This window comes from Manacus vitellinus, unplaced genomic scaffold (assembly GCF_001715985.3).
Source record: "Manacus vitellinus isolate BGI_N305 unplaced genomic scaffold, ASM171598v3 scaffold_57_pilon, whole genome shotgun sequence".
NCBI classification, from domain to species: Eukaryota; Metazoa; Chordata; class Aves; order Passeriformes; family Pipridae; genus Manacus; species Manacus vitellinus.
Window position 1 is genome coordinate 2493615 of NW_021940666.1, and position 24251 is coordinate 2517865.

The 24251-nt window shown below is 36.7% G+C and overlaps 1 protein-coding gene across 3 annotated transcripts in view; it reads right to left on the reverse strand.

The window, feature by feature from the left end:
- The window catches only part of ANO3 (anoctamin 3), a 121645-nt gene that overhangs the window by 34172 nt on the left and 63222 nt on the right, over positions 1 to 24251 (reverse strand). For 2 of the 3 annotated variants that reach the window (XM_018081835.1, XM_018081836.1), the window contains exons 5-13: positions 23896 to 24048; positions 22093 to 22193; positions 18389 to 18433; positions 12983 to 13114; positions 11415 to 11521; positions 9936 to 9991; positions 7391 to 7512; positions 6078 to 6212; positions 169 to 265 (exon numbers count right to left, since the gene is read on the reverse strand). In XM_018081835.1, coding sequence (XP_017937324.1) covers positions 169 to 265; positions 6078 to 6212; positions 7391 to 7512; positions 9936 to 9991; positions 11415 to 11521; positions 12983 to 13114; positions 18389 to 18433; positions 22093 to 22193; positions 23896 to 24048 — 948 coding nt within the window. The remainder of the gene's footprint in view (positions 1 to 168; positions 266 to 6077; positions 6213 to 7390; positions 7513 to 9935; positions 9992 to 11414; positions 11522 to 12982; positions 13115 to 18388; positions 18434 to 22092; positions 22194 to 23895; positions 24049 to 24251) is intronic. The other variant, XM_018081837.1, reaches the window with a different exon arrangement.

The following is a 24251-nucleotide window of genomic DNA, read 5'->3' on the forward strand; positions in this document are numbered from 1 at the left end:
TATTTCCTTATTGGAAAGATGAATTAGAAAGGCTGAAAAAAAATCTCTGTAGAGAAACAACACATTTTTCAGGAATCTTTGATGAAACAAGGGCAGCCATTACACATCACACAATGAAAGGGGGTCTTCAGACAAAAATTATCTTGATAGCAATAATATAATAATTACCTTGGCATAGATGCAGCTTTCATTGAGTTTTTGTAGTGTGCAATTGCGTTCACACATAGGGCACATGATGGTTTCATTTGCCTCGCAGATCTCTTTGCTTTAGTATGAGACAGGAAAATAAAGATCATAAAAAGACTTGTAGCATTCTCAAAATTTTCTGAGGCTATGCCTTTTGTGCTCCCTGTTTGTTGAGAGTGCCTACGCCACAAAACTAGACCAATAAAATAAACCAAAAGTGAATGTTTGGCTTTAAAAGCCTAATCCCAAAACAGGAACCTGAAAACTATGGGTCCTAGGGTGGTATGCAGTATTTTTAGGCATCATGTTACACTTCTCACACTAGTGAATTCTCTCCCAAATATCACAAACAGAAGAACGAAAAATTGCTCACTACCTTCCAAGCCATTTGCTGCCTATTTTTCTAAGTGATGTAGAAGATACTAAACACTGAGAGGATGAACATCACTGGTATAACTACATTGATTTCAACCAAATTATCCCAGTCATATCAGCTGAAGGTCTGTTCCACAGGATGATGATATACACACTTAGATCAGTCAGTCACATGTAAAAACCCACTGACAGGATTTCTGGCAGTAGTATTTCAAGTATTTGCATTTTTATTTTCTACAAAAGAACTTATGCATAGGACTAATAAAAAAAAACACACTTTAATATCCTATTTTGGGGATCACTATCTTCAAGCCACATTCTGATGTTTAAGAATCCTAAGATTCAGGAAGATGAAGTCACTATCTTCACTAAGACCATTCATATTCAAAGCACAGTACATAACTAATTTTCTTGAAAAAGGCATAACAGAACTAACAGAAGTGCAAAAATGAATTTTAAAGGAAATTTTAACTGCAGTGAGTAAGCTTCCCAAATAATCACAGAATCATAGAATCGACCAGATTGGAAAAGACCTCCGAGATCATCAAGTCCAACCCTTGATCCAACCCCACCGTGGTTCCCAGACCATGGCACTGATGCCACATCCAGTCTCATCTTAAAAACCTCCAGGGAAACCTCCACTTCCCTGGGCAGCCCATTCCAGGATCTGATCACTCTCTCTGTCAAAAATTTCTTCCTAATATCCAACCTAAACCTCCCCTGGCACAGCTTAAGACTGAGCCCTCTTGTCCCACTGCTGGTTCCTGGGAGAAGAGACCAACCCCCACCTGGCTACAACCTCCTGTCAGGGAGTTGTAGAGAGTGATGAGGTCTCCCCTGAGCCTCCTCTTCTCCAGGCTGAACAGCCCCAGCTCCCTCAGCCTCTCCTCACAGGACTTGTGCTCAAGTCCCTTCCCCAGCCTCATTGCTCTTCTCTGGACCTGCTCCAGCACCTCAGTATCCTTCCTGAACTGAGAGAGAACCTCAGCTATTGCCCTTCCCTATCCTTCAGCAATGATGACATGCCTGAACTGATCCTATGACGCACCAGGGCAGTAGCAGTACAAAATCCCTACTAATTTGCACAGAAAAATCACATTTTAATCACATGCTATAATGGTTTGGCAATAATGCAAACTGTTGTCAGATATAAGGCCAAAATGTACTGTACTTTGAATTTAAATTCAGATGATAAATGTTACATTTGCTGTATTATATATCTCGAGTTAAAATGTTGATTTGTTTTTAATAGCACAAGAAGTTTCACAAAATTATACTGACAGTGATAGGTCATATGCTCTCATACTACTCTGCAAAGGCAATAACATTTGTTTTGCAAGTGTCTGTGACAGGTGCTATGTTAATCGTTATTCAATTGCAACTCAAAATCTTCAGTATAACAGAGGAAAATGAGCTGCTTTGTACTGTTCTCACCTACATATCTGAAATCTGACTGCAGCACATGGAGCAAAGACAGCTCAAGCTATGCTGCGTTCATGCCTGGCGTTTCTGTTTGACTGACAATAAAGGGACAATTTACAACAGCGAAAATTAATATCTATAAACACATCAAAACCAAACTCTTTAAAACCATCAGATCCATTTTTATATGGACTAATCGACTTGACGTGCAACTTGGAATAAAGACAGGTAATAGATATGGCACATAATTTGTTGAGAGAACCCAAATAAAGGGAGTGCTATAGGGCTATTTAAGCCCTTCCATTTGACAACCACTTTGCATTCCCTCCAGTTCAGCTCAGGGAGGACACCTGGATCAAAATCTATTTAAAAGGGTATGAAACAACAAATACAATTTCATGTTCTGCATTTTTGTTCCTGCATGTCTGAGTCCTATGAACACAATCCAAATATCCTGGAAGCTACTATGGAGTTTCTTCAACAGAGATTCTCTGGATATTTCTCTTGGTTACCTTCTTCTCATAATGGTATCCTGCAATGAGCTGCCAACAATGTATTCTCAGTACCCTAGAGGACTTCAGTGCTGGCTTATGGCAAACACAGTATTACTAAGCTTGATTTGAAATTCATGCAAGACAGAGAACATTTCAGTAACACTGCGCAAACAAACTAGATCTTAGGTGTGACAATATTCTGCATCATCCTCGAATTATTGATCCACAAAACTTATGGCTAGCATGCCAAGCAATGTTCAGTTCTGTGGCAATATATACTTGTTTATTTGCTTATCCCTTCTCTGTTGAAACTGTGCTGGATGTTTGGAAAAAGAAGAAACGATTGTTTCCTGCCTGAAGCCACTAGAGGGGGGTTGATGGCAGCTCCCTGCATCTGAGCGGAAGGAACATCACTGAGGAAATCATCCTGCAGAAATTATTTGATCAGTTGCTAAATTCAGATTTTTTTGGTACACAAGACAAATAAACTGGGCTTTTTGACAGAATTTATCACACTCTAAATCACCGCTTCCTAATGTCCACAGATTCCACATAACTGGTGTAATAAACCTGTTTCACACGAAATAGTGTTCACCAAATAATACTGAATCTGGGGCAATGTGCCAGTTCTGACGTTGCCATAATGCCCTAGCACTACTTTTAAATTCTTAATTGCCACTGGGTTTCCTGTGCCTGGATTTTTCAGAATATTGTACCCAACTCTGTTTCTTCCTGATCACTGCTGAACACTGCACTTGCACAGTGCAGTAGCTGCAGTGCTTAAAATCAAGTGATAGATTTTAAAACTCTTACAAGTTGCTTAGCTAGAAGTTTTCTTTAAATGACTGCAGAAACACTAGATAAATAATCTCACAGTCCCAGACTCTGGCAAGAATAAGAAGAGGTATGCAGTCTGTCTCTGCATGTCTCCTGTCTGCTCTAGGTAGGAGGTTTCTCTCTAATCCTCACTATCACCCTTCCAGGCTAAGTAAACAAACATGGCAAGGAGTAGCATCTGTTATCAGTGGCCTTTTGAATTGCCTAAGCACACAAGGTGGTACAGAAAACATCTACACACATTTTATCAGACCAGGCATAATCAGCTTGAGTTAGTTAAAATCTGTTCTTGAATCCACATTTCACAGCTGTTCTTACTAATCTGCTCAGAGCAATGCCCTGATGTGACAGCATTGTGTCCCAACTAAACAACTGCAGAGATTCACATGATCAAATGCAGAGAGGACCTTCTGCCCAGAATTAACACATCCAGATTACAGGTGTGGGGCTGACACAGAGCACACAGCTAGGCCTTCTGCAAAAACCCACCCTCCGATAGTATTTTGAAATGAATTCTGGCTAATGATAGCTATAACAAATACATACTCACCTCTCCTTGTAGGTATTTAGGGCTTATATGGTGGATTGCCTGACTTTCAGTCTCTTGTTTCTGGAATAGAGCCTGGAGACCCTGATGGGCTCCCTGACACTCTATATAGCACAGCATGACACTGAGGTACCTCAGGATGGGACCCAATACAACCAGCCCCCACGGGGACAAACTCAGGTCTGTGTGTTCTGTCTGCAGCTACTCAGCAGCAGCAAAGGGAAAAAATTGAGGGCAGGAAACACTGGAAGACAGCCTATCTCTGTGCTCACGGGATTTATATCCTGCAACCTTCAGCAAGGAAGACAACTGCATCTCTCTGGTAAAAGAACTTAACAGGAGTTGCATGTTCACGTGTTCTTGGGAGAAGTGTACGACAAACAGGAGGTGACTGTCCTGCTCTGCTCTGTGCTGCTGCATCCTCACCTTGAGTACAGTGTGCAGTTTTGGGTGCCACAATATAAGAAAGATAAAAAGCTATTAGAGAGAGTCTAAAGGAGTGCTACAAAGATGGTGAAGGGCCTAGAGGGGAAGCCATAAGTGGCTGAGGTTACTTGGCTTGTTCAGCCTGGAGAAGAGGAGACTGAGGGGAGACCTCATAGCAGTCTACAGCTCCCTCTTCTCTCTGATGACCAGTGACAGGACCAGAGGCAATGGCCTGAAGTTGTGTCAGGGGAGGTTTAGGTTGGATATTAGAAAAAGGTTCTTCAATCAGAGTGTGGTTGGGCTCTGGAACAGGGAAGTGGTCACAGCACCAAGCCTAACAGAGTTGAAGAAGCATTTGGACAATGCTCTCAGGCACGTGGTGTGATACCCGAGCCAGGAGTTGGACTTTGATGATCCTTGTGGGTCCCTTCCAATTCAGGATATTCTATGATATGCAAGCATACAATAGCTTATAGTTTCAAAGAATGAAGTTATTAGAACTTTTGTTCTTTTTCTTGGGGAGTTGTCAATGCCACACCTTTCTCTTCCCCAAAGAGTGCCTGAAATATTAAGTTATACCTTGACAATAGATTATGGCCCCTTGTTCCCCCTTTATTGAAACTGCCACTGTACATGCAAAAAATACAAGATTTTCAGTTCAACAGCTCTAGTCCCTGTGCTCTAAGAACAGGCTGATCCTTGATTTCATATCCATTGTATTTTGCAGACATTTATGGTGACAAACAATTCTAATACAGAGAACAATATCTTAAAGATAGCGTAGTCTCCTGTCTGATACATTTATTGCATTTAACTGCATTTAATGCGGTTTGAATTTGGACAGTTTCTCATGAGTTTGCTGTAAAAAGCAAGACTAAAAAAAGGCATGCATTGCAACACCATAGAATATAACTCACTGTGAAAGTGAAATACAAGTTAAAGAAAATTCCATAAAGAAAACTTAATATAGCCTTGCTCAAAGGCCAAGAAACAACACTTTCTGTGCAATCTGACTCCAAGTATACTTACAGCCTAAGCTCCCAAACTGCTTGGAGGAACAGTGGCAATTGTAAGAGGACTGACAGTGATGTGTCTGATAACATCTAATTGAAAACTTTGTAATGAGGGTGCATCCTCTGAAACAGTCCCTAAAAGTACAGTCAGCCCTTAACTTAAGCATGCTCATCACAGCTTCTAAATTGACACAAACCCTTCTCAGAGCAAAATCACAACAGTGGGAAACTTGAAAACTTGGTTCATTTCATGTGGTTGTAACCTCCCTCAAGCTGAGTCTCCTGGCTTCAAGTTACATTGACAAAGATAAGACAAAGACTCCAAGTTTGCCACTCTTAATGCAGGGAGACAAAAAAAAAGGCACAGGCAAAAGGAAGTTGAAGTTTAGCAACTGCACTACAGCCTGAAGTTATAGGCAAGATGGAGAAAAACAGGGAATATGTCTTGGTTTTCACCCTTCAATTAGATCAACAACTATTGCAGTATCTTATAACAGCAGAACTGGTCCTTAAAGACAAGTTGGTCTGTTTTTCCTTACAGACAGAAGGATTCACTGTGGATGCAGTAGTAAGAACAGTTGCTGTCAATGGTATGCATCCAGCTTGATGCAAAACAGATATGCAAAGTATATCCATTTGACTCAAGTGCATAATATTCTATTTGGTTATTTTTACATGATTACCATATCTGGAAAACATTTAAAAGTATAACAATCTCGGTTGTGCCACGTTGTTAATTTTCAACAGGCTATTACATGTTATTAAATAGGATTTTACCTTACTTGGCTGGAATCCATTGTAAATAATCCATAGAGGAAAACAAAGAGCCCAACCAGAGCAGCAGGAATAAGCATTCCAGTATACCATCCCAGCCAGGCAAAATACAGGCCAATTTTTTCACCAAAATATCGCCTACATGAAAAGGAAACATATACATTGTTTAAAGTGAAAACTTATGGTGACTTCTATCTATCTCTATTATCACAGTAGCAGAATAATTCTAACAAGGAACTACCACCACAAGTTCATGGCAAAATTGTCAGATTACCAAAAGGTGGCCTTCTTTTATCAGGCTATAATAACATTCTAGTGACATCAATTGCAGACTTATGAGGGCATACAAGGATATAACTGAAGTGCCTCTGTAATTTGCATGTCCTTGCAATTGCTAAGTAGAGGTACTAGTATCAACTTTTAATTAAGAGTGAGGGAAGAGAGGGGGGGAGAGAGAGAGAGAGAGAGATGTACACAGACACAAGAAGTTCTGGAAAGGAATAAAGTAAGTTGGTGTGACCTTATAAAAGGCATTTATGATAGATAATCATGTAATATGACATATTTCAAACTAATACTAGTGAGGACAATGGTCTGAAAACACAAGCTGAAGACTGAGCCTTAATTCTTCAAAACTTGAGTATCAGTTGCTAGAACAGATGAAGTAGCAGTGATCAGAAAGTCAATCAAGGATGATACAGCACAGAATTGTCCCATGGCACATGCTTAGCTCCATGGATGACTTGTTCTGACTGTCAGATCAGGAATAAAAACTGACAGCAGAGAAAATAAGTTATTAGTATTCAATGTCAGAGGAGGAAAGCATGAAACTCAAGTATCACCATTATTACACTTCAATTATACATATTTCTCTACTTTACATTTGGTAACCTATTACATTAATTCTAAGACATATAAACAAGAGTTTATTTAAGCCCATATGGAAAGGTTACAATTGAGTCATATTTTAAGTTCACTGCATCTGGTAACATGGACTGTCCACGTGGATAAGAGTCTGCTCTCAGAGGTGCTCTCATGACAGGTAAGTGTCTCTGATCAGCAGACCACATCCCAGGTTTGCATTTTAAGTTTCACACTGCAAACGCTGGAGCAGTTGGAACTACATGTCTTTTATGCAGACTCATTTGAAATAAACAGCCCTACACAAAAGACCACCCAAAAGAAGCAATTTAGAGAATCCCGGTCTTATCTGATAAGATCCAAATGTTATAGGAAAGCACCAGGAATTTAGGAGTATAGTTAGCACACTGTTGCCAGGTTGTTTGTATCACAGAAACTCTTCAAAGTACTAATACCTGATTAAATCAAGAGGTTGGTATTTGTACCACATTCCCCACCGTGCCCAACGTTCATACAAGAGGTGTCTGTGATTCTGTGCTCCGTGTGTTTTGATGGGATGTCTGCTTTTGTGGCTTCCCTGAAAAAAACACAAAGAAATATAAGTACATTACTAGGCACTATGGAAAAAATATACAAGTTTCTTAGGTATTTTTGAATATAATTTTAATAGAAATATTCCTTAATGCATATGTCTCTTATTCTGGACACTTCTGAGATATGTCACCTGGAGCTAATATAAGCCTGACAGAAGAGACAGGGTTACATATGCTTCTGAAATGGCCAGTTTCTCTAATAATTAATGACAGAAACATATTAATACAAGACTATAAAGAAGTACTCAGCTCTTTATATGACTTCAAGTACATTGCTTCTATTTCACTATTATATGCCTGTTTGTATCCTTTCACCTATTTCAATTTTTGAAAAATTTTCAAGAGATGTTTGTGGTGTCTTTTTTTGTCTCTTCTACAAAATTTTAGACACTTCTGGTACGTCAGCTCAGTTCTCTTCTCCTAGACATTTTCTATGACTTTAATTCACTACCGTTTGAAAGCATATAAAAAATTTAGTCTTTGTGTGGTACACATTTTCTAAGATGATGGAAACAACAGGATTGGCAACATTTTGAAGCTACATAGGACTCTTGAGGCATTAAAAGCAGAACACAGAGTCAGCCTGAACCAAAAGGAGTCCTTCCCAGGCCATGTCTGACATTTACAGACCACATGACAGACTAAAATAATAGCCTCATGCTTGGCAGTCAAAAGGTAACACACAGATTTGCTAGAACAATGCTGAGCAGAGTCTCTTGTATGTGTAATTTTGCTCCAATGCTGAAGCAGGATATTTCCCTTAGTTGAACTTTTTCTCCCCAAAAACCCCCACCACTTGGCTATGGTAAAGAAAATATTCGATCAATTAACTGGAAGTGAGCCAAGTCATTTGTTGTGAGGAAGCTCCCCAGAGCAGTAGTTTAGAGTTAGTGATCAGACAGATTCTTGACCCTGGTAGATCCATCTAATTTAGCCATTTAGAATTTTATCATTTATTTGAAACCTTGAGCATTCCCCACGATTCAAAGAACGCCATTTACTTGTTGCAATCTGCTGATCCTCTGGCTCAAGAATGAGTTAAAAACAAAGCTAAACATAGCAAAGAGTCCAAGTTTACTCCTTTCTCCTTACAGTCAGCAAAACAGCATACCAAAGATGTCAACTCTGAGTGTGACCTTTGCAACATCTAGGAACACCTAGGAACAGAGCATTAACTTATTCTCACAGTCAGCTGGCTGAATGACTGCAATGCATACAGCATTACTCAGTGTTGCATGATTTAAAATATTTTTTTCCCTGCTTCTTTCTGCCCTGTTTATCCATAATAGAGTTCAAGTCTCAGCATTCCCACTGGGATTGAATTTTCACTCTTATTTGCTCATGTAGCAAAGAAAAAAAATTAAAAAAAAAAATTAAAAAATTGAATGTTTAACCACTAGTCCCTAGCATCAAGTCAGGCAGCAATTAAGATAAAAGTAGCTTAAAAATATGACTTCATTAACCTTAACTGAAATGTGGAGACAGTAGCTTATGCTAAAAAAGAGGAACATATAAAATGGATATGACAGCATAGCTTTGATGCCAGAGAAAGCTTCACAGGCTTTTCTAGTAGTAGAGCCAGTTTCTCCCTGAAGTCAGTAGCACACAGCTGAAGCGTTAACAATGATGTTAAATTATTTATCTAAAATACTCCTCCTCTATATTCCCAGTATTTAATTATTAATAGCATATTAAAAAAAATTACTCTCAGCCATTTGCAATACCCAGTCCTTCGAAACATGAGACCAAGTCACGACATTGAGCCCAAACCATAGAGTTCAGAGCTGCAATTACCACACCCCTGAGAGCATTTCAAATGACTGAAGATGTGTGGCTTTCTTTTCAATACCAAAAGATTGTCTGAAAAGCCTCCTAAGTCATACACGAGTTTGTTTTTTTTTTTTACTTCATAGGTTTACAGTCTTCAGTAGACTCTAACCTACTAAAAAAGATATTGTCAAGTAGAAATTATCCAGAACTGTTTGGGAAAGACTAAATGGGAAATAATTAAGTGGTCTCCCTAACTGTGATCAAATGCCCAAGCTATTAGAAAAACAAAACATTATGTACATGGTAAGCAAAACTAATTTAATATAAGTGACTGGAAAAATTTGGAACAACTGATACTCTCATTAAGAACTCCACAGGCATTGTCCAGTTCATAAAAATCAGATAGAAATTATAATATCCTAGTTCAGCAAGAAAATGCTCCAGGATGTTATTATAATACACAATGTAAGAAAAAATTTAAAAGTCAATATTAAAGTAAGAGTTACAAATAAAAAAAGTATCAACAGACTACATAGAGAAATTAAAAATTTGCAGGACAAAATTAAAGTAGGATCCCAAACCATTAGGGCAAGCTTTAATCTAAATGTAGAAATAAAAATCAAATTAACCAGGTTACCTCATGTGGTGGAAATGCTGCTTCATATGTTCCGTTATTTAGTAACCTATTAATACCTTAAAAAAAGAAAAAGCATTAGTTCTGACATCAATATTTTATACACATTTTTCAAGTAGTGTGAACTTTCAAGTCATATTGAGAACACAAATTAATATTAGATGATCAGGATGCTGCTAAAGATGACAATAATCAATAATCCCACCAATTATTTGAGCAGGTCTTGTTGATCCTTTCAGATTTCTGGCTCTGTCAAACTACAGCAACTTGCTGAGGGTCAAAGCCTGCAACTTTTCTCTCAGCATTGGGTGCTTGTGTCAGATGGAGTGTGAGAAGAGAGTTACATTCCTGTTGTACTCAGCAGAGCACATGATACAGATTTGATGGGTAACCAGATGATCTGACACACACACACAGAGTGGTATGGACACACAACCCTCGAGGCAGTGAAACCCCAGCAGGGTTAAAAGCTAACCTGGTATTTTTAAATTTAAGCCAGTTGAACTTCATATCAGAGCAGTGTTCTGCACCACACTGACTGCTGCATTTTGGTTCAGTTGCTAGTCTTTCCAAATCCAGATTTGTTATACTATCACAGCACATTATATAAAATAAAAAATAAATAACCATTGATAGTTACAATAAAAAGATTCAGTTGCCTGTAAGAGCAGACCTGTAGTCAAGAGCTTCCCCAAGAAATAAGAACATGTGATGGAATTCAGATTTGACTGTTCAAATATACAAATTATGCTAAATTAATCTCATAATGAAATCTGCCATCATCAACTGCAAAGGTGTTAGATTTGAATCCTTGTTATCTATGTTTTTCTTACTACTGCTTTTCTTCAGAAACTCAAGGAAAAACCTTCTGTAATTTGTTTAATTTTCATAAGCGTAAGGTTTTAATATGCCATTACATATTTAATTCTTAATTTAATTCCTGCAGAAAAAACAGGAAATCATGCATACATCCCTCCCTTGGTCATTTCAAATGAAAATTAATAGGCAGATCTTCTAAAAACTAATACTATATTAGGAGTGTTGATATAAACCAAATTTAGTCTTCAGATCAACTGCCTCTGATTTGCACAGAGACCTCAAATAAGTCAAGTGTATCTCACATCGATTCTGCTGGACTGGAACTGCTGGATAGCAGCAGAAATATTAGGATCAGTCCTTGAAAACCCTGTCAGTTTTCTGAGGTATATGTTACCTTTATTGTGGCTCTTGATCAGTAAAATTATAATAACCTCTCCACTATATTTTAAGGAATGAGTAATTAGGTGAAAAATATTGCCAATTTTCACTGAGTTATTCAGGAAGATAATGATGGGACACTGCTTCAACTCTGATCCTGAGTGAATGAAAAGATTTCAAGGAAAGAAAAAATTAAATTATTTTACTCAAATGGTATTTTTTCAGGCAAGTAAAGATATAAAATTTTATAGCTTCAAGTTAGGAAAAATAATACAGCATTCTCACCCATTTTGGATTTTCCATCTTCATACTTAGTTCTCTGTAGCACATGATGCACGATTCTACTCCTTGTGGAATTGCTGAAGAAGCTATCTTTGTTGTTTATCGTAAAACTATTAAAATAATTAATGGTTTTTAATATTCAAAACAATGCACATGTGTTGAAACATAGCTGCTCAAGTGTTTCCTTCTTACAGTGATTTGGATCTTTACTTTCATTGGTTACTGAATAAGACATAAGGTCTTACATCCCTAGAGCAGGTCCAATAAAGTTAACCTCATCACAGATAATTTTCGGGAAAACAGAACAACTAAAAGTAAATTCTAAAATACCCTACTATCTAGGTAATTTCTATTCTGGATATAGTTAATTAAAGATCTTCAGTAGCAGTGGTGGCCTTAAATTCAAATTACTTATGAGATGACAGATGTCTATGGCATGGAACCACCAAAACTACTAATTAAAAAAAAAAAAATAAAAATCCATGCACTGGAAATTTGAGTAGCATCTCCAGAACCATTTGCCCTTAGAGTATCCTAGGATGGAGCCAAATAAAGCATCCTTGCACAGATGGCTCCATTCTGGATGCCAGAAATCCAACATGCAGGAGCTTTCGCCTGCTCAGCTGTGCCAAAAGTGATACTATTAACAGTTGATTACATCAGTTAAGCTGGTTGAGAAAAAAAACACTAAAATCAGGGGCTTGACCCATTGAATATAGGCAATTACTGAAAAAAAAAAAAAAAAGAGAGACTATCATGCAATTACTCTGTCTTTCAGGGGTAAAGTCAGTCCACTAGAATATAACTTCTTTACTGAAGAAATCTTGTTTAGCCTAATTCATATTTCTACTTTAAATTAAATTTTCTCTCCTAAAACAACTGTCACAAAATAAGGACAGTCAGAAAAAAACTAAGGAACAGTCAGAATTTTAAATTCTAATTTTTTGGGTACTGAAAAGATTTATGGCACAGTTTAACTACATCACTGTCAACATGTTGATTTGACCACATATAGTTGATATTTGGTGTACATCTATTTGTACTTTCAGAGGCAAGAGTCCTTTTAAAATGCAGATCTGATAAGACAGAAAAAAAAAATCATCCCTGGTTTTAGCTTAAAAAAAAATCATCCCTGGTTTTAGCTTAAAAAATAATCATCCCTGATTTTAGCTTAAAAAAAAAATCATCCCTGGTTTTAGCTTGCCTCCAGGTGTTCCCAATAGCAATAGCTGTATCAGGTTTTGCCTGAGTTAAATGTGTAATTAAGCAAAGCCAACTTGAGCAAGTATTTGCATTTTGTAATGCAATGGAAAGAAAAACTGAAAAACTTCTAAACCAAAGAGGCAGTGATAATTTTTCAGTCAAATTTCTGCCTGTGCTTCCGAGTGACTATCCAATAACAGGTAAGACAGAGTAGATTTTTGGCTTTAAGAGAAAACACATAAAACTACCAAATACGATACTTAGGTATTTGCCAGTGACCATCTGTTAGCAGCTACCTCTCTGGCAGAAATGAGAAAACAGAAAATCCTTGAGGTCTCTGGCGCTGCCTTTCCAGCTCCAGCACTTACTGGTGGATGCGTGCTCGGCTGAAGGGTGCTGTGTAGCAATCTGTCTCCTCCAGATCAGGCAGGGCCTCCTTATCAAGCTTCATTGGGTTTCTGGGCAACCAACTTTTCAGCTCCCTCATATTCCTCTGCAAACTGAGACAGCGAGAAATCAGATTTACACACTCTCACCTCCTCGGTATTTCCATCTCCAGCATCGTATATTTAGTGACATCGTACCAGAAATGAAATGAAATCAGGAAATTTCCACATTAGGCAACTAAAAGAGAAGGATAAGGAGTTAAAAAGCAAAATGAAAAATGTTTATTTGCAATCCATCTTGCACACTTTACTTGAGCACAACTCGTCCTAAAATTAGTGGGATGTGGTTTGAGATGCGACTGCAGTACTGAAAAAATTGGAAAAAATAATTTTCCAAAGTAGTTCACCTGGTAGAACAGTGGATGCTTATGCTTTACTCAAGAACATATCTAATTACCTTCTCAAGTGGAACTACTCCCCCCCTCTCTTGCCTGGCAAGACTCACAGTAAAATTCATAAATGTAAAAGTAAATATGAGAGTGCTAAGGATCAGATTATGGTTTTCTGACTGCAGAAAGCTTTTCTCTGCAAAATTTTCCTAAAAATCTAAGAACTGATATTGCCTTATGAAACAGCATACCTAATTATCAAATCATGTTACACTGAAATGGTTATGCAGTATTTAGGAAAAAAAAACAAACCTAGATACGGCTTCCTCCAGATTCCTAAAAATTAACACTACAAAAGACAAACAGAACATCAATGTTGTATCCTCAATTAGATTATATACTGGCAACATAAGTGTTTTGGGTTTTTTTTTCTACTGGCAACTAGCCTAAACAGTGTCTCAGGACATTGTTTATTCAGGGTAAATATAGTGAAGTGCACTAAATTTTCAAGAAAATGCTCAAAGTTACTTATCACTTCAGTTTTGCAATGCAATATGGATATTTCAGGAGTAGATCTCATACTAAACAAGTGCTATATTGTGACACTATAAGCATATCAGAGATTCTGAAAAAGTCTAAATTTGAGAAAAACATTCCCTAAACAGTATTTTTCTCAGTAGGATTTGGGCTCTACTCAGTGAACATGTATGCATGATAGATAAAGCACATATATCTCATATCCACAAAAAGTGTAACACATAGTAACAATTTTTTTTTCCTCTGAGGTGAATACTCCATTGGCTGTGCTAAGCAGAAGCATAGCTACCCATTTCATAATGTCCATAATAAAAAGTTATATTTCATGATGTTCATAATATTTCATAACGTTCATAATAAAGAATAATAAGTGATGATACAGTAAATTGCTCTCAGGAGCAAAGTGACCCAGGTGAAGATGTACCTCTTATTGTCAACATCAGCAAAAATGTTCTGCCCCTATTTGACACAGTGTCAGACAGAAATCTCAGCCAAATGTGGGAGCAGGATTTTACAGTTACATTGAAAATTCTCAACATTTTCTTCTCACTATATATTGCAAGGTATTGATTCACACTCTGTATGTAACTGTACCTTGAGAGCCACCACTTGTGCTTGACTCTAACCATTATGAGCCAAAGAAAATAATATGTTCATGAAGCTGAAACACAGAATACAGTTCTCAGGCAGGTGCATCCCATAACAGTCTCCTTAATAACACCTTAGTGCATGAGTTGATTATCTTTATTAGTTCCAGTGCAAGTTCTCTCAGTACACAGTGTCTATAACTACAGTTTCCCTTTATTTTCTTCATCTTTTTTTTTTTCTGTCATACACATGCTGATTTTTTTAGTAAAAATCCAGACTTTTCTTTAATGAGAAAAATATGCAGATGCATCAGGAAAAAGAGAAAAACAGTGCATCTGATTTCAGACTCCTTTATCATGAAATTAAAATTGGTTATGTGAAAAGTTTTGATCATTTCTTCCATACAAAAATCTAAAAAAAAAATAGTAGATGAAAAATAAAGAAATTAACTCGTTTAAAATTCACGTCTGCTCTTTTTAACATGAAAGACAGCATTGGAATAAATTAATACTTATGTCTCCACTACATTTGCAGTTTCTCTTCTGAGACAAAAAGGTTTTTTATCTAAGGTGTTAACTGCCTTTTCACTTATGGCTGATCATTTCAAAATTTAGTGACTTCGCATAGCATAGCAACTGAAAAGAACATCACCCCCATGTATAAAAATAATCCAACAAGACACTTCTCCTGACTTATGTTATTTTACTGTAGAAGAAGAACTGAACTTTCCTGGTGCCTTCATTTAAAGACAAATTTTTACCTAAATCATAGGACTAAGTATTAGCATTTCTACTCAGAGTGGCTTTCTAGGTCCGAAGTAGCAGTTTAGACAGATTCCTGATTTAATCTATTCAATGTCATCTATTTAGTGAGAGTAAAAGCAGACAGAGTTGGTCTGGGGAAGTCAGTAGTTCAGGCAATGAGACCAGAAGTGTCCCAGTAGAAGCACAAGATATGAGCTGCTGCTTCAGGTGTGCTCTTACTTGCAACCACTCCAGTTGGTGCTCCTGGAACACTGTGCACCTCAGACCAAGGTATTCTGAAACACCTGTGCATTTCATTCTTAGCTATAAAATTTAATATTTTAGGAAGGTGCTTGCAATGTCAGTTTTGCCCAAATTCCAACCTCGGCAGTACTGTTCTGATTTATTTGGTTGGTTAACCTTTTTTTACAGAATTAGTCCATCCAAAAGTCCTTGCGGGTTACATTTATTCTACATAACTGCAATACAAAGGAACACTGTATAGATGAGTTTAGCATTATTTGATCAAACTCATGGAATGAGATACCAGAATTAAGCAACTCCACCAATCTTGTTAGGTAGTTTTGACAGAAATCACCACCCCGTAGTTTGCTCAGTGTTTGTGCTTCTCAAGACTGGCCAGAAATGTCACCCATGTGCCACCAAGTTACATGGGCATGGTGCTTTTCCAGGTTTTGTAACGGGAAGCATGTAATGGTTGACAGATTCAACACAGGGACACAATTATCATCAAATAAAAGGAAAAAAAAAGATACTATGTTTATTCCATGGAATGACATCAGCAATTTCACTTCAGTGTGCAGACTGAAATCCGTAAGATTTCACAAGTCCTTCTGCAAAGCAAACTTGCTGCAGGTCAGTTGCTAAACAGTAATTTTCGGTTCTCTGTCCTTAGAAGTATTAAGTGATTTCAACATTTCAGTGGGCAGAGGGAATCTGCACACTAAGACAACTATCTTTTCATTTTCTTTTCCTTGATGTCATTCTTTACCAGCATGAAATCAGCATGTCCAATACAGCAGATTCAAGACTGATTTATTAGATTATTTAGTCTTAAATCTGAGAGTTCAGACAATTTTTGATACCCACACTATTTACTTGCATATTCCTTTCCTTTGAGAAGATTTTTTGAAGGCTTTTCAAATATTACTCTCAATAAATATGAGAGAATTATTTCTACAGTGTGATCTAATGAACAGAAATCACACTTCATAGGATTAAGTACAATGTTAAGGGCTTTTTTAAAGGTATACAAATAAAGAAATAGAGATACCACATAGATACCACATAAAAGAAAGTGTACCAGTAAGCACTACATTTATCTTCTGTCCTTTCATTTGTGGACCTAAAAATCTTCTGCAGACTTTTTAAAGAACATCTGTCATATAACCATGTCAATAAAGCCAGAGAAGTGTACAGGTCACAGCAGGGTCTAATATGCTAGTGTTACTTCATATTCCTAAATTAGAAAAACTCTATAGCCTTCAAATTTTATCTCTGATATACAAGGATTTTAGTAAAGTAATTCACTGTAGCTCTTATAAACTCTATTTAATAACTTAGAAATATTAACAAGAGATTTAATAAATTACAGACAAGCAGTTTGAGTTTGAAAAGCTGTAAGATGCAAGGAAACAATGACAGCTGTAGAAGTTAAAATGATGAAATGTGTATGTCAGTAATTTTAGAGTTAGCTTTCATTCTCAGAGGTAGCTTTTTTTTTTGTTTTCACATTATTCCTTTGAGCACTGAATTACACAAAGGGTCAGAAAAAATATTCAGAAAAATATTCATCTCCAAATTCTCACAAAGGACATCATAGGTAAAAGCATTTGCCTCAAATGAAAACTCAATCTGGCAAGAAAATTGCTTAGCACTTGATTCACAAGTACTGTGCAACTTCAGTTGCACGTTTCAGATACCTGAACAGGGAAAATATCCTTCTAAATAAGGAAAAGAAATGTATTTAATATGCAGGACTCACCAGATGGATTACAGATGAAATGAGACAATTTTGAAGTAAAGCTTGTTGATTTTGCCCTTGCATTAAAAGCACATCACTTACATTTTTCACAATGCACGCTGAAATGGAGCAAGCATGCAAATGACTGGGAAGAGGAAAAAACGCAGTTGTAAATTTATGTTGTAGATTGTTTCATTTCAAAATATTTTATCTGCTTTTTGTTCGAGTTTTCTCCCTCTACCATTCAACAGTGCTTTGTCTGTTTTTGTTAGCAGATCATCTTGCAAACTGCTATCACGAGAGTACTTAAATTGTTCCGGAGAAATAATGAGAGCTCTTCATCATCTAAAGCAACGACAGAGAACCTAAATCCGATGTTATGTCATCTCAAGACCCATCTCCAGAAAACCCACGACAGGGAACTCTTTCGGGAGATTTCCCTCATGTAAAATATTTTCATGTATCTTTTCCACTGGTGATTATGATTTACAAGACATCATTATGTCTGACCAGAGCAATGGGGAGTGATTACAGCTCGCAGTGTCCCCTGTCCTCACTCCTCAGCACCCCCAAGCTCCTTTCACCCATCCCTGCAGCCTCTTGTACCCTTCTCCTGGCTGACAGAAGCACCACCAACAGCAGAGCTACAGGTGAGTTTTCCAAGTTATTCTGTCAGCCATCAAATAAAAGTTCAAAGCAGCCTTCGGTGTGTGGCATTGATCTGTTCCTGATCATCAGGCCACACAGGAGAGAAAAATATGTTTGCATGTCTAAGGAAACAGCTGACTGTCCGTAGATCTGAGACATGCAGTCAAAAGTATGCCTCATGCTAAAAAGGAATGCCTTGGATTCAGCAGAGACAATGGCAGAGATAGCTCCAGTGTTAAATCTTAAAGGCCAGGATAAGGCCTGCTTTTTTTCCCCCTGGCATTAACATTTTTTGATTTTTAAATGATAGCTGGCAAAGCTTCAAAGTACTGCACCTTGTTACAGATGAATATTTTAACACTTTAAGCTGATATATTTTGAGTTTTCAGGAAAATAATCCAATTTGCCAAGTTTCATGGATAAATTTACAACTGCGAATGGATTTTCTTTACCAGGGTGACTATCTGACAAAATTAGAAGCTACACATCACCCACCAACCTGCCCATGGTTTTGCTCCTCCAGTCAGTGTAATAACATTTTTTCCTGAAAGAACAGCAAAAATCAGCTGAGATTAATCAAGTAGGATACAGTTGAAAAGGACATATACATTAAAGAAGAATGTTGGACATTCTAAAACATGCGTTTTCATAGACAGAAAGGTGAAATCACTTTAAAAATGCAACTGTAATTGAGTAAGTCATTAAAATGACACAGTTTCACTTTTTTTTACATTCGTTCCTGAGTCAAAATTACATTTTAGATTTGTAGCTAATAACAATAACAATAGATAATAAATAACTCCTTTAACAGTTCTTTTCTCTCCACCTTTCACTGCCTATAGACACTTAGAGAAACAGGACCAGGAATTCCCAGTCAAGCCTTCTGAGAACAGTTATTCTGAAACCAAATAGAGACATATTTGCTGCACTATAATATTTTGCACACCTAGTTTCAGGTGTTCAGGCTTTTTTCTGGTCTCCTCCTATCATTTCATGTCACATTTCAACCACACAAAGGCCTCGATCTTGCAGATTCCTCAGGATTTAACAACTGCCCATCTGGGCAGTATTTGAGATTGAATAAAGTACATTACTTACCTTGAAGAAACACTGAAATTAATACATTAAAAAGAGTGATGGAAAATATGTGGCCACTGCAAAATTGTTTATCCACCAATCTGCAAGCTGCTGGCAGCCTGACACTTAGTACCACTAGGCAGAATTGCAAATGAAGCAATGATTAAAGGATTTTCAGACATTTTTTAACAAAACCCTTCCTTAATTCCCTTAGCTGTTTTGCACAGATGGAGTCCAGCTAAGTTACAGATACAAATAATTTATTCATTACACATAATAATAATGTTTCATGATTTATTTGTAGACATAAATAAAATTAAACTTTTGTCTGAGTTCTGGAAATACATAATAGTTTCATTTCTACTGACAGACCATATACTTAACAAAAATATCTATAAATTTTTTAAAAAGTTATAATTCAGTCACTACCTCACCTTGGAGCTTACAAAAATCCTGTTTGAAACCATACACATATACTTTGAAATAAAGCAGCATTGCAAAAGTCAGCCTTACATACAAGAGAACAGTGATTACCACTGTCTTTTGAACTGTTAGAAAAATTTCCTTTTGCAATTGAAACACTGAGATACCATCTATCTATATTATATATATCTGATGGATCCTATAAATCTGCCAACACATTTTTGTATAATGCCATGCTAAAAGAGTTCTTTGATGCTGGGTAGTCCCTTGGGCCAAAATAAAAGTATTTTTACTTTCCAGCAATAGAGAGAAATAACCCATGTTATAATAATTCTGTCGATTTTGTTTAGATTCCTGGATTGAGCAAAATGAACCTAGAAAGTATGAATTTAATTCTTCATGTGTTATTGATGTATGACACCGATACATGGTGTATTTTAGTGACCATAACCAAAAGTCAAAATTTTGCATGACTGTGCAAGAGAACAAGCGTGTACAGCATTAAAGTACTGCAGGGAAGGTTACCTTTCTTTTCAACTGTACACTAAAACTGGACAGTCAGAAACCACTGATAAAACAAATAAAGGCTAAGAGAAATAATCTGGTTTTTACACTCACAGGATATCTCAAGTAGGAAGGGACTCACACAGATCATCAAGTCCAACTCCCTTCTCCTCTCGGGCCTACTTAAATCTATCTAAGGGTGACCTGAAACTTTTTGGGAGGAAGCTACTCTAGTTCACTGTAATTGTGTGAGAGAATTGTATGATTTGAGGTTCCTCTGCCCACCTCAGAAAAACAATATAGGTCATCCAGTTAGGAAAGGTTTGCTTTAAACAAGCAAGCTCAAGACTTAAAAAAAACAAAAGTGGTTTTGACAGAACACATAACGAAATTACAAAATGTGTGTTCACATCACATTGTTACGGGAGTCTAGGTTGTTATTTTTGCATCCATGAAAAGCCATCAGGAGCAAATATAAAGATGAAGACATGAATGACATGAACTCTGCCTCCTCAGCAAGTCTCTAAACCACAAACTCTAAGCCTCTAAACCACAAACTTTACAGAAGTGAAGAGAGAAGGCATCATGGAACACTGCTCATCTCCTGTAGGGGACACTTCAGACAGGTTGCTGGTCTGTTTTAGATTGCAATTTCATTTAAATTCCTATTAAAATCTTTTTAAAGAGAAAAGCAGTGTTGACCAGTTTACTTTTTCTCACAGTTCTATTACAGAGGTAGAGGTAGAAAAGTTTCTTACCAAATAAATTTATTTCATACTACAGCAAAACTCCCAACATGGTGAAAATAAAAAGTTCAGCTTTTGGTGTACTGAACTGAATGGGATAAAAAGAAGTTAAAGCTCAGGAAAAAGAAACATGGATCAGACACTTCAGGGAAATAATAAAGAGAATATATTTACATGTCAGTTAATAATATAACAAACAAATATAGCCTAGAATGCCTTGCAAATAAAGTAGCATTGCAAAAGTCAGCCTTTTTTTTTTCTGAAGAGTACTATTGATCTGTGAAGTAACTAAAATTATGAAGAAATCAAACCATTGCTAAAACTCAACTTAATTTTGTGATTTCATGTATCGAAAGTAAGAAGGAATTATTTTTTAATTGGAATTTAGATTATTTATGTGTGCGTACACACATACGTAAAGACTTCTATATTTAAAATATTGACAAGTATTACTCAAATTAGAGAAGCTCAAACAGCACTATAATGATATTCTTAACCATATGGAAGATGACTGTTACAGAAAACATTTTTGTTATGGAAAAGCCTTTGAAGGCTTAATGGGATGATGTGGAAACTCATTACAGAAGTGGGTATGTGAAGCAGGTTTTGAGCAAAGGATGCTTCACAATGACTGTTTCTGGCTTAGGACCAATGCAAGAGAGCCACACTGCCACAGCATGAAACACTGAGCAGTTGGCAGTTTGAGTGAGAAAGGAGTGCCGTAAGGGTATTTTCCATGAGTCACACAATTTTGGAATCTAGTTACCACTTTAACTCCTTAGGAGGTTTACAGCACACTATGTGCTCTTCTATCTCTCTAAGAACATTATTAATCAATTTGAAAAGGCACGTTTTCTCCTTTAAAAATTTCTGTATTATTGCAGGAGATTTTAACCTGGTCCTACAAACCAATAACAAATATTTATTGCAAAAACATATGACAGAACTTGTTTAGCACACAGACAAGGAACTCAGTTCAGTTCATTATTCTGCCTAAGGAAAGCTACTGGACCTCATTTTACTCAAATTGTGATAATACGTGTTATACTGGAGACATGGAAGCTTTCTGTGTCATTCTGCTTGCCTTTGGGGAAGGCTTCAGAAAAACCCTAAAATCATGGAGAATTACTTGAGCTCAGAGGGAGAATATCTGAAACTCTGCCAAGGACATCCAAAACAACGTGTGAACTACTAACAGTGTTTTCTAAAGACATATGCTCAATTTGACTTAGAAGGTAAGTTTGAAAACAAGCACCCCAGAGTACTGTGCAAAAACGTGGCAAGAGCAGGACTATTTGTTCCTCCTCTCTTCTCTTCCTAATCATATCACTAAATCAAATATGAGCGTGGCTGGCTACAGAGCTGTAAAGACTGCATTTTAGCCTTAAGTAAATAATGAACTTTTAATATTAAGCACTAAATTACAGGTTTCTTAAAATAGTTTCCACAATACCTGAAAGGCATCCTGATGTTCATTCTTTCTGCGTATTTGCACAACGTCTCCCATGGACAGTGAACTTTAACAAACATGATATCACTGTTTGTAACAGCTGGCTGTAAAGAGAAGTAACAAACAAATGCACATTAATAACTTAAACCTTTATGGTAACTACCTTCCTAGAAGCATTCTCCAGGGTCAAATTCTGATTTTAGGTCTGAAGTTGGCATGCAAGTCTGAAAGCACAGTAAGTGATCTCAGCTAGGCAAAGGAAAATGAGTAACTTTTTTCCCCTCACAAATTCCATAATATGCACAGACTAGTATGACAAAAGGACTCTGTTGGAAAGATCTTTGCTCATGAACACAAGTAAAATAGAGAAAGACTTCATGCACCACTTTTTTACATGGAATAAATTACTTAATTCTAAATCTCCACAAAATCATCTTAGTTTGAGTAGTTTGAAGACCATTCTGTGTGTCTCCCATTTAAGGAGAAGAATGCTCAGTTGCTAGAGAAGTAAGAACAGCTGAGAGGAGGCTCCAGGTTGCACCCTGCCAAAATGGTATCTCCAGGGAATGGTTAAGTAATTGCAATATCTGCTAGAAACTTTTAAATGTGATCTCTGTAGGAATTGAGATTTTTTTTTGGTAAAAATTATAAGGTATACTCTAAATGTTTTTCATCATCAATTTATTTGTATATAAAACAAGAGTTCAGCCTTGCAGGTTTCTATATTCATCTTCTCTTATGAAGACTGCAGTTCCACATCCTTCTCCCAGATGTATTTGCTTGAGATTTTATAAGCAGATATTTTGATATTTGAGTTGAGTCTGATTAAAGCCTCCAAAAACTGGAGTTTGCAAGTTTTGGTAAGCAAAGGTAAAAGAAAATGTAGTTAAAGGGTTAATAACACTTAAAATGTTCACAGTTCTACCTACCAGTTCCATAAAGTCACATCATAGCTCAATAGTACCACCTCGAGGATTTTACTTTTCTCAAAAGATGTGGAAAAAAAACTACTAGTGGAAGACAATTTAAAACCTTTGATAAGTAGAATGATGATCTCATAATTTTTTTTCTTAAGTGTCAATAATTCTGAATTGACAACAGCTGAGATTTTACTATTTATTGAAATTGGAACAAAACTAGATATTTTTACTACTAGACTGTAACAATTCTTAAAAGTCTTAAAACTGAATTTTAGTCAGGTAGGTTATTTATTAATATTTATATGCTACATTGTGAGCTATAACTTGCAAGCTCATTGCTTAAACGTAGGACATTCTACTGAGTTGAAAAGAATAAATCAGGATGAGATGTACATGAAGCGTAGGATCTTACTTCAGGATAAACTAAACACACACCTCTTTTGTAGGTGATTCATGAAACAGCAAAAATACAAGGTTGTTTTCCTGACTCTGTTCTCCTTTTTTTATATTAATAGTTCTATTACTAGCCATGGATTAACTAGATAGTGACAACCTTAATCCTTTGAAAAAAAGTGAGATATTTAGCATCATGCATTCTGCTGAAAGACATAAAGGTTACATATTAAAGCAATAACACAAGTTACTGAAGCTCCTGTTCTGCAAGCATTTGTAGTTGGAATTTTTCCCTCTGTACTGCACCACACCTCTGTGCTCAACCACATATCCCCAAATCACTTTAAACACACGCTATCAAACAATTTTTCTTATTAATTTAATATGATTAAACAGGTGGTGGGGACAGCCTGATTGGAAAGGCTTGTAAGATTGTCAGGAACCTTTTATCAGTTCAGTAAAGTTTTTATGCCACATAAGCTACAAGACTCACCTCCCGCTCTAACATCAGCCCTTCTGCTCTCAAATTCTTCTCAAATGTGCTTCTTTTTTCTACCTGTGGACTTGATTTCTTGTAGACCAGGATGTAATCAATGCGCTTTTTGCCATCTTTGAAGAAGAGTCCTGATGACGCCATGGCATCACTCTAGAGAAGATATAATAAAAGTACACTGAATATGGCATCTAAAAAGATGAAGAGTCCTATCATGAACAGCATATAACACAGCATTTCCTAAACCACAGACATGTCCACATAATGGTAGGATGAATATGTAAAAAAGCCGTAAGAATAAAATGTCAATATGCATCAGTTGCTCAGGATTTCCAATAAATTAGAACAAAACAAAA